General features: G+C 37.7%; 4 protein-coding genes across 4 annotated transcripts; 1 reads left to right on the top strand and 3 right to left on the bottom strand.

Annotated features, from left to right (window-relative positions):
- Positions 1 to 676: 676 nt before the first annotated feature.
- On the bottom strand, positions 677 to 1,123 carry C9374_014598 (uncharacterized protein; the record flags this gene model as incomplete). Its single annotated transcript, XM_044690604.1, has 1 exon — positions 677 to 1,123. The coding sequence occupies one exon, from the start codon at positions 1,121 to 1,123 to the stop codon at positions 677 to 679; it is 447 nt and encodes a 148-aa protein (XP_044553190.1).
- A 474-nt stretch (positions 1,124 to 1,597) lies between these two features.
- On the top strand, positions 1,598 to 4,471 carry C9374_014599 (uncharacterized protein; the record flags this gene model as incomplete). The annotated part of the gene is made up of 2 exons (XM_044690605.1): positions 1,598 to 3,108; positions 3,157 to 4,471. 2 exons carry the CDS (start codon positions 1,598 to 1,600, stop codon positions 4,469 to 4,471), a joined length of 2,826 nt encoding a protein of 941 aa, XP_044553191.1.
- Positions 4,472 to 6,407: 1,936 nt separating this feature from the next.
- C9374_014600 (uncharacterized protein) lies at positions 6,408 to 8,354 on the bottom strand (the record flags this gene model as incomplete). Its single annotated transcript, XM_044690606.1, has 3 exons — positions 6,408 to 7,685; positions 7,750 to 7,859; positions 7,916 to 8,354. The coding sequence occupies 3 exons, from the start codon at positions 8,352 to 8,354 to the stop codon at positions 6,408 to 6,410; spliced, it is 1,827 nt and encodes a 608-aa protein (XP_044553192.1).
- Positions 8,355 to 8,772: 418 nt separating this feature from the next.
- On the bottom strand, positions 8,773 to 10,758 carry C9374_014601 (uncharacterized protein; the record flags this gene model as incomplete). The annotated part of the gene is made up of 1 exon (XM_044690607.1): positions 8,773 to 10,758. The coding sequence occupies one exon, from the start codon at positions 10,756 to 10,758 to the stop codon at positions 8,773 to 8,775; it is 1,986 nt and encodes a 661-aa protein (XP_044553193.1).
- Between the last annotated feature and the right edge of the window lie 241 nt (positions 10,759 to 10,999).

The raw sequence follows: 10,999 nt of genomic DNA on the forward strand, positions 1-10,999 counted from the left end.
ATGGAAGATTTGAAGGATGTTAAAAATCCAAACCTTGAATTGTCATCTGATCTCTTCAATTTTGCCCAGCCAAATTTCAAAAAAAAGTAATTTAACGAGGGCCTAGACAAATCCTCAGCCGATTTCGTGAAACCTGAAGTCATCAATAATCATAAGATATTCTTTGTTTGTCACAACAGGTTTATTGAAGACAACGACTGTTTTCACAGCTCTTAGCTGAACATGGGCATATTGTTAATGGAAATACTTGTTCTTCAATATCGTAAGGTGGTTCAGGGTTTAACTTAAAATGTTTAGGATGCTCGTACTCTGATGGTTCTTCCTCAAAGCCTTGTACTGGGGATTGTTCAAGTCTTTTCTTGCTGAGAGGAAGCTGTTTGGTTGATGGACATGGTTGACACTACACGCTGTATTGTTGAGGTAATTTTTCTAGCGATGTTTCCCTCTAAAAATTACAATTACAGTGTTGTAATAGAGTTACAATCTTAGACACATTCGTTTCACGATCATGTAACGATATGCAACACAAGGTAATTTTTTGACGAATTGGTTTGGTTCAGAGGTTGTCTTCCTTATTGAAAAGTGTTTTGGAAAGTCCTCTATTTGCTAAAGCAATATTCCTAGTGTATGCATTGCAGACGTTTGATTTCCATTTACCTGCGTGCATGACCACATCCTACGATTCTCCTTCTTCGGTGAGTTTGGAAGCTGCTCCAATTCTAAGGGAGTGACCTAGAATATTTTCCTTAATGTTAAGGATTTTTCTCACTTTCTTCATGAATTCGCATATGTCGTTTGATGTGAGGAAACGATTGTCGGTAAAGGAGAGGAAAGGACTATTTCTTTCTTTGAAGTTGTGGACTCGGTCTCTGTATGAGGTGATTAATTTCACTGGGCAGTACTTTTGGTTGGGGGCTGGTTCGATTATGATGGGATCTTTATCGAGATTCATCTTGTCGGTTTTGTGACCTGAATTAATTATTGGAATCCAACCCTTCTTTGGTTTGTCCCTGGTAATGTCACACCATTTAATAGAAGCAATGTCTGAGGGACGAAAGAGTGCGCTGAACCCAATGAACATGGTGGTTGCAATCAGGAGTTTTTCAAATTTGTCTTCTCTCATTTCTTAAACCGAAAGAGATGTTTTTGATTGTTCATTTGGTGATCATTAGGGTCATCAATATTGACAAGAGGAGGGTTCAACCCAAAGATGAACCCTATTCAAATACTACTTGAAACTATTAATTTAATTTATAACTAGCGTTTAAAGCAACGCCATGATGACAAGTATTATTGAGATTGCATATCATTGATCTCTAATAAGATTTTCATATGCTCCAAAGCTTCACGAGATAATGTATTGAAAGTGAAAAGAGCTTTTTGTTTGTTCAAAAACACTACCCATTCCAGCTTTGGAAAAGCACTGTTTACAATGTAGAAACATGAATTTTTTCGTTGCTGAAGAAATTCAGCTCTAGTTCTATAACCCTTCGAAGAGCACGAAACTCTATCAATTTTACTCAATAAAAAATGCGCTGTTTTCATATTTTCAATCAACCTGATCAACAAAAAATTCTTGCGTACAACTTATGGAAGAATGAAAAGAACAACCATCAATCGCATCTTGCAAGGATTAAATTCCCACAGAAACACATTGAGCATCACCAGTAACCATATTTATGTTCGGCATTCTACTTCGTCCTTGAAACCGTTGATGAAACATGCTGCTGTTGTTCCGAACAATAACAACAAATTGTTGAATCATCCAGCAACGACATCATTTGGCCAAATACGTTCCTACACCACTACAAATTGGTTGAAGGAAAAAGAAGCATCCAGCAACGAGAGTGGGGAAAGTACTTCAGCACCTTTGTCCTCCGAACCAATCACTCTCAATTTGATGGATTACAAGAAATGGAACGCGCAACAAGTAGCATCACTCATGACTTTTGATGATTATTTGGGTGGTGCTGGTTTGTCGGTTGATGATGTGATGTCTTTGTATGAAGCTGGTTTTGATGGCTCAGCTCTCCACAACATTGTTGAAGATATCATGAATGTGGATGAATATTTTGCTATTGATCGACTGGATAGTATTTACAACAAGAATAGCACTCCACAACTTTCCAATACTTGTCAAACTGTTGTTTCTTGGGTTAATGAAAGAATTGTCTCCGGTCAACAAAAATCACAGAACCTGCTGAAGGAAATAGAACAAGCACGCTATGAGAGGGCAATATATTTTGATTTCGAAAGGTTTTATTCTAACTCACAGTACGAGTTGGCAACCATGTACCCATATAATGTGTTGAAACATGAACAATTTAATGTGTTTGAACAAATATTGCTCGAAAAGACTACTATTCCTCCGGCGAAAATTATGCTTGGCTATCCCAACTTTGATACGCAATATCAGTCTACAAAATTGCCGTTAGTAGATGGTTCATTTGTCAAACATGAACTACCATATTTTACACAATTCCAGTACACTATGGCACAAGAGGATGAGGTATTGAAATTACTAGCTCCTAAAACCAAACGCAGCACATTAATGTTTATGGGTCCATCTGGTACTGGAAAGACATCAGCTTGTGTGCGTTTGTTATGCCACAATCCTGGAATGATTCTAACATGTACATCACCATCAGAGGCAACTAGTGGATTGAAAACTGATTCGTTGATGCTTCAAGCATTTTACTACTTATCGAGCCGAAATATTTTTGAACTTTTTGGCTCAGTAGAACAAGTAGTACTAATGGTATTCATATGTAGATTGATTTATATTTCAAAACTAATTCATCAAGCAAAACAACACCCAACTGTATTTGAAGACTTTGTTCAGAGAGATAAGGATGGAAATATTGCTACAGGCGGAATACTTCCATACCTGGCATATATGCAATCAAATGGCAAAACCGATACCAGTTTGGAAGCTTTACTCTACTCATTGAAATATGTATATTCTTCTCCCTGTGTTTTAAAGGCATTTATTGCAAAATTAGTGAACAAGATAATTCGTTCACTTAATGACAATTCTGCTCTATTTGGAATAGTCAAGAAAATTGAAAATTTTATTGTTGTTATTGATAACGCAAATGTTTATTCAAGGTTTGTATTGCAGTTTTTCTTAAGTGATTCATATTATGTTTTCATTAGCGAAAATACTGGATCGAATAACCTTTCAGAGTTAATAAGTTTGAGTGGTGAGAAGACAGGACTTTTAACCAAGTTTGGACAATGTATTGATACCATACCAGAATTTCATCTATCCATATATTCTGGAACTAATTTTTCTATTGATGAGGGAAAGATCATGCAATCATCTCTCGGTAAGACTGAAGCAAAGATTGATATAGAAAAAATATATGATTTTGGTTTGATTGTACGAGATGATATCATTTCATTTTTAGAAAAACATATCAAAATACCAAACAACGAGAAGAAAGAGATTTTATTCTATTTACATGAACAAGGTTACAAGTATGTCAGAAGAGGATTAATCACATTAGCATTAGAAAAGCTTGCTATAACCAACAACATGATAGATGCTCTTAAATTGTCCGTAGACGAGTTTGTGTTGCAAGCAAAAAAGAATATGGAGCCTTATCTTGATACCTATAACTCAAGTTTGAATCCTCGATTGGTTGTAGAAGAAACAACTCGACAAGGAATTCAAGACGCCATTGTTAAATACGTTACTCATTATCAGTTTCCATTCTTAGGTTCTAAGTTTAAGGTACACAAGGATGACGTTGCTGATGCTTTACTGTATTCTGGATTTTCTGGACCAGAAAGCTCTTATTGGGATCCAACTACAAATTATTTTATATTTTCTGCAAAGGATTTTATTGGGTATGAAATTGGACTAGAAATTCTAAAGAAGATATTTGGGACCGAAGATAGATCAAAATTGACGAAAAAGATTGTTCAAGAAAGGATCAACATGTTACTCCACGAATATCCAAACTGCAACATGGATTTGGAATCAATTGTTATGCTTCGCCTGACAGAGTTGGACGGTACAAAGTTCTCTGAAACTAGTTGTTGGAAATCTCTAATCACCAACCATCCAAACTTAAAAGATCATATATTCAAGTGCAAACATTGTTTAGATTCAAACGGATATGTAGAGTATTGTATTTCAAAACGTGTTATAGATCCAGAGAAGAAGCAGGATGAAAATGGAGAAGAGTTGTTCTGGACACACGTTGCCGAGAAGAAGTGGGATTTATTAGATGGAGTTTTTATTTCTCCATCAAAAGAACACCATAAGGATGTGTTTGGTATTAACATAGTTACCACTTCTACAGGTGTGATCATTCCAATGGGTTTCCAGTTCAAAGTACAATCTGGAACTAAATTTGAATTGAAACCCACCATCGATGAACTCTTTTATCTCGATAATTATGGAATACTGAAATCTAATACCCTCTACAATTTAAATGACTATCATATAGAAGAAACCGCATGACAGGAAGAGGTGTCCAATTGATATACTCAACAATAGCCGAATAATGACTTCAAACCAGAGTATTAAGCTTAGAAGAATTTGTTAGAATTTAGGATATATTTGCTGTCAAAAATAGGACCAAATATTGATGAAACCCACCGTTGAAGCCAAATGAACAATTACAGCAATTTCTTTCAAAAACCATCACTAAAACACAGTCCTGATGACGCGGCTTTTTTAATAACCTTGTTTGTTTTGGAGGTTTTGTTGTAATAAACGGTTTTAAATTTGTCAGCACTAAAATAACATAACAAAAGCCACAATTTATTACAAACTCAACAAGTCCATTTAGTCAGTTCCTGACGAACCATTCATTCATTCTTTGAATCAAAAGTGTTGTTTTGGAGGTGGATAAGGAATTGTCAAGGCGTTCACTTTTCCATGATCAGTTCGGAAGAAAAGAATGAATCAAGATATTCAAATTGATAGAGTTTCAATTGAAAGAGTCGTTCAATACTGATAAAGTTTCAACTCTTGTTGAGGTTTTCAAAAAAAAACTTAACAACCTTAATCTCAACGAATGAAGAGAAGTAGAGAGGATGAACCCACTCATCCTCCTGGAGCTTCAGTACGATTCCATTATTATTAAGAACAAGTTGAACCATTATTATTTATGTATTCCACAAGTTCTGGATATTAGGAGTAAGAACATTTCAGACCACCTTTGATTTGAATGGTTATTCAACCAAATGGGGCTCAGGAGGTGCCGAAAGAATTGGTAGATTGTGTTGCGCGTATGACAAGTTGCAACCGAAATGGTCTCAATCAGAAGTCAGACGTTGCAAAAGATACAAGGACAAGAGAGCAGGAAGAAGAATTTAACAAAAGATTAGAAATATTGTGGATGATCTACACAAGAAACTGTGTTTGTGGCTGTGTCGAAACTACCAAGTGATCTTACTTCCTTCGTTTGAGACTCAGAAAATGGTAAAGAAACTCCATATGAGAATTAATAGCAAGACAGCAAGAAGTATTGTTGACTTGGTCACATTATAGATTCAAGCAAAGATTGCTTCACAAAGCTAGAGAGCATCTGTGGACACACATTTATATTGTCAACGAAGTGTATTCATCCAAAACTTGGACATATTTATACGGTTGGATCATCTGAAGTGTTTCGTTGTCCATCATTTGGCTCAATTTTTGACAGAGATATCAATGGAGCAAGAAATATTCTTCTTCGATCCCTTACTACTCATAGAATTAGTTTTTGAGCACCTTGTGTGTTGGGTCTTCCCCACCTTGTGTGCGTTGGGTCCTTTCCGCTGGCTTTCACTCTTTGAGTGTTTGCTTGCAAGATCAGCACGTTGTTCGATTTGTTTGTTTTGTTCAAATTGTTGATTTAAATAAAGGCGTTAAATTATCCTTTTTATGAGTGAGGTTTGCCATGACGTTTAACGCTTAATGGTGTCATCCCATGTTGGGACTGATGCATGATGTTTGTAGCATCTAGTTGTATTTACTCTTGCTGTATTACAGGTTAGAAAGTAATGTGATTCTTATTTATTCAACTATTAGACATGCCTATGTACACACGGGGAAGAATAAATAATCAGTTTTACCAACCATCTTTCTGTTGATTTACCCAGTTACAAGAATGCAGTATGGAGAAATAATATTAAGGCCCTCCTTGCTTTCCCAGCTTCTCTCGCGATTTTGAAATTCAGGCATGACAGCACTCTACTCCACGGAATCTGTTACACTACTCAAGTTGTTACGGTTAGCACCATTTATATAATTGTGAAACTCTATCATTTACTTTGGTCTTTACATTGACAGCGCAGGGATATCCCTAATCCACGTCATGATGAGATTCAAATGATTGGTAATGGTCAGAACATATTCTTCTTCGGAACACAATAAGACTGCTCTGGATAGGATTACATGGAAATATTATTCAGGGATTTATTGTAGTGTTTACAGTCGTATTTTCTTTCTCTTGTGAAACTGTTGCTGTTGTTGGAAACTCTTGCTTGGAATCGAGAATTTTTTGTTCAATCAAATCAAGATGGAGTGAAAGCTGTTCGATTGTGGATGATTCGCATCGTTGTTCCATGGCAAGATAAATGTTGTGAACAAGAATGTTTTTCATATTGTCGAGTAGCTTATGAAGACCGTGAATGAAGGCAAGGTTGTATCCATTGAGAGAGTCATTGGATTTCACAGAGTCGTTGAGTTTGGCAAGCTCATCAGGCCTCATTGTAATTAAGCGAATATCACTCTTGGCAATTTCTGTGGCTTCATCAACATCACCCTTTGCGATCGCTTTACGGAACGATTCAAAATTGTGCAGAGGGAAATATAACTCTTCAGAAAGTTTTAAATGCACGTTTCGCTCCAAATAGTTCTTTACCTTATTTCTGATGACCACATCATTGGTCATACGAGGTGAAATTCTTTTACCTGTTACTGGAGAAACAATCTCTACCTTTTTTCCACACCACTTTTTGAACACTTCTCTTTCATAAGTTATATTATCCACTGCTACTACTGGATCAAAGAAAATACACATGGATATTGGACATGTCAAAACTGAAACATCAATGCCTTCTTCTGTGTGTTCAGAAATGGAAATTAAGTTGGGACTTGATGTTGGAGAACATGTTGTTGGCAGTTCAAAGAAATCACCACCACACAATACTCTCTTGTCGCTAGGGTTGTGAAGAGGCCACCTTGCCCAAACAGCATTTTCAGGGATTGGACCTGACCAATTATATTTGGCTCTCAGGTGAGAATTTGAATCGAGAGCATTTCTGTCAATTAGTTCAAATATTCTTCCCTTGTAATTTACAATCACTGAGAACGTGTCTTCATGAAACAAAATTTTCAAACGCATGGATTCAATAGTATGCAATTTCTCAATACCTTCTTGACTTAAACCCAAATCGGAGTACAGATTCAAGAATTCTCGAATATCTTCCAGCTTTTTAGTGTTTCCCGAAGATTTAGAATGATTTAATAGCTCGCTATATTTCATTCCTTTGAGCGATTGATATAGCGGAGTGTTCTCGGCAATGATAGTACCGTGGACAAAATAGATCTTAACCCAATCAACGAGCTTTTCAATTGAATCATTCTCAATGCTGTTGATTTCACCTGTAACTCGGAAATCAACTGTTTGTGTATTGTACAATCGGTTGAGGAGACTCTTAATCTTACATGATTTAAGTTTTGGCTGCCATTTGAATAGATTGAATACATGAGCTGCATTCGAATGTTTCAGGAAAATGAACACTTACGTTGAAGTCAAGGAATGCCTTTTCTAAGCACTGTAAAAGTTTCTCAAGACTTATTTCTGTACAATTAGGTGGGACGTCCATTGTGGCTCCTCTAAGCGTAATCAGATTGACTAAAAAGGTAAATCGATTGTTTTGGTTCTATACCAACAAGGCCACTACTACTTACATAACGACAGAAGAAGAGAGTTGTTTCTCTCATTCCCTCTATTACTACTCAACAGTATTGATGTATTTCTTGTTCCGATGATAGTTTTCTTAAGTATGAAGATTGGCTCCTTGTTGGAGGAATTAATGTTGTTGAGACCACTGCTCACAACAATATCGTTGCTATCCCGAATAGAGGTCTGGGGTTGTTGGGGATCTTGGGATAGAATACTTGGTGAGTTGGAAACCATCTTTTCCTCAGACGGACTCGTAACGGATTCTTCAGCATTAGTTGGATGGCAATTCTTTCCTTCGTGAGTTGAGCTTTTAATATTTTCAGAAGAATATGTAGCCTTCCTTACTTGCTCATTAGATTCTCTAAGATCGGTAGAATGATATGCTTCATCCTCAAAGGATGTGGTTGAATGAAAGAAAATTGAAGAGACCATTGTCAGCTTCATTTTTTTGAGGCTTGTTTTCAGTTTTTCGCTGAATGGCATGTTGGTTGTACAGTGTGTTTCAATGAATAAGCAATGATGTTGAATGGAGGGTATGAAGAAGGTGATGATGCTATTTTGTTAAGTAATTGATTTATGAAAATGTTATAAAGAAAAAATTCTGATTTGTGCGGAATGTTAAAATGTCAAACTTCCAGATACGGAAATTATTGTTTTTGGCAAGAACGTTGGAAATGAACGTGTCTTGTCAAACAGTAATAACACTTTGGATGGCGGAGAGATACCTGCAATAGGTGACGGTAAATCAATGGCAATGTCATTTAAAAACAAGAGATTTATTAAAATTTAGTAACCTAGATGAGACTCGTAAACGTACCAAGGCATGTCTCAATTAAATCTGAAGATGGAAACTTTGGGGTCATTAATCTTTTTTGTAAATCATAAAACGATCTTGTTGATAGAAAAGCTTGGATAATTCTGTATACTCTCTTTGATTGGGAGGTTCAAAATTAGAAACATTGTGCTGCGTTTTCGAATAAAGCAGAATCTTGTCGGTATAGTCGAAAAGCTTGTCCTTGCCTCTGAGTTGAATAAAGAATTTGATGTGTCCAATATGAGAGAATTGATTCTGTAGATTAAGTTTTCTAAGGTTTTCTCTAATCTTGGAAATTTTCACTTTGTCACCATCGCTTCGTAGGATCTTAAAAGTTGCAATCAAATCAGAATCTTTAACCTTGTCCACAGTTGATGTATTTACAAAAATACACATATGAAGGCAGTCATCAGCTTTTCTAAATTTGATAATTTCATCCCAAGCAATGTCCATGAAAATTCTCTTTCCATTGGCTTTTAGCTGTCTGGTGCCATGACCATCACATCCTCCGTCATAATAATAAATATGTGCCAACTTGTTCAGTGTTATTGGCTTACCACCATTTTCATCAGCGCTAGAAGAAGTGGATGACGACCCTACAGCAGAAGAAAAAGGCACAGATGCATCAGAGCCTGGAAGATTGGCCAATGAGTTCTCAATTTGTTGATACATCTCTCTAGTTGGGTCAACATTGTTTGTCTTAGGAGGAAGCGATGGAGCCAGGCCCTCAATAGGTTGAATAATTTGATTTTTTGACGGCGTCTTACTTTCAGTTGTTTGTTGTGTCGTAGATGAGGTGCTGGTGTCACTAGATACAGATGCTGCACGCATCATGGCTTGCTGCTGTTCCAGCATGACAATGTTAAACTTTTTCTTTTTCGAGGTGGCCATAACGGGTTGTGTTGGGAATGGAAAATCAACTCGTTTTCGCTTTTTCAGCTCGGTCAACTCTGCCATTGCAGCAGAGAGTTCTCGCTGTATTCGTTCATATTCCTTAAGTAGCTTGTTGTGCTTCTTCCTTAGCTCTGTATAGGGTGATGGCTTTTGATAAGTTACAATACCTTCTTCCTCTTCAGCTGCGCTGTTGGAAGAGCTGTCATCGGATGCTTCTCCCGATTCGCCACCCTCAGATTCTTCCTCCGAACTATCCTCGGAAGTATCCATTTGTTGTGGTTGTGGTGGCTGTTGTTGAGGAATCGGATGAGGTGGAAGTGCATACGGTATTCCCTCCATATTCATCGAATGACTAGGATACATTGGAGTAAATCCATAGGGTGGATATGCATAGGGTGGGTAGAGTGGTGGTGGAGGAGGTGCATTGGCACCATTCACAATCGGTGTGGAACCGGTGTGAGGAGGAGGTGGTGTATGGAATGGATTGTAAAATTGCACGGCCGTGGGAGGTCCACCTTGAGCAATGATTGTGGCACTCGAAGGATGATGAGCATGATGATGGAACACAGTCGTGGTTGGGGTGCCAAGAGGGAGATTATTGGTGCTGTTCGAGTGTTGTTTGTGGGTTGCGCTCGAGACCAGAGTACCCAAGACTTGATGACTACCTGATTGTGTTACCGCTTCTTTCATCATCACGTGAGATGGGTTACCTGCAATGGCTTGATGGACGACGGGTGTTGTCTGGAAGGGTTGATGGGTGAGAGGGGCAGAGTTTGCTGATGAGGGTTGCTGCGTCTTTTTGGGAGTTGTTGTCAAACCTGATGAGGTTGTAGAGGACTGTTGATGATCACCATGATTGGGTGAAGAGGATGATGATGAAGAGGCTGTTTCACGAGACTCTACCACAGAGGAAGTTGGAGATTTTGCAACAGCATTGTTCGACGTCGATGAAACAGATGCATCCGTTATTGATGCTGATGCTTCAGTGTTGTCCTTGGCCGTTTCATTCTTTTCATCATCTATCTGAATAAAAAGATTAGATGTGGCACCACCACTGGTCAGAGACTCTTCCAAATTTCGTTTGGAATTCTCATCGTTCGTTTCGATGTCGTTGGATGATTTCTTGGTACTTTTAGGCATGGTAAATGTAGTAGTGAGGGATTGGGACTTTCTTGCTCGTATGATCGCACACGACGTTAAATTGTGAGAGGGCTCGTAACGATTGGTTTCAATTTCGAACGTTCAGACTGGATGGAATTGAGAACACGACTACAGGAATGCTTTATGCAAAAAATTATGCGTTTTTTTTGTTGAATTCTGGGTTGAATTGATGCGATGGGAATGCCTGATTCCTTTATTGAAACCCCAAAGCACGGGAATC

This window comes from Naegleria lovaniensis (assembly GCF_003324165.1).
Source record: "Naegleria lovaniensis strain ATCC 30569 chromosome Unknown tig008, whole genome shotgun sequence".
In the NCBI taxonomy this organism is placed as follows: domain Eukaryota; phylum Heterolobosea; class Eutetramitea; order Acrasida; family Naegleriidae; genus Naegleria; species Naegleria lovaniensis.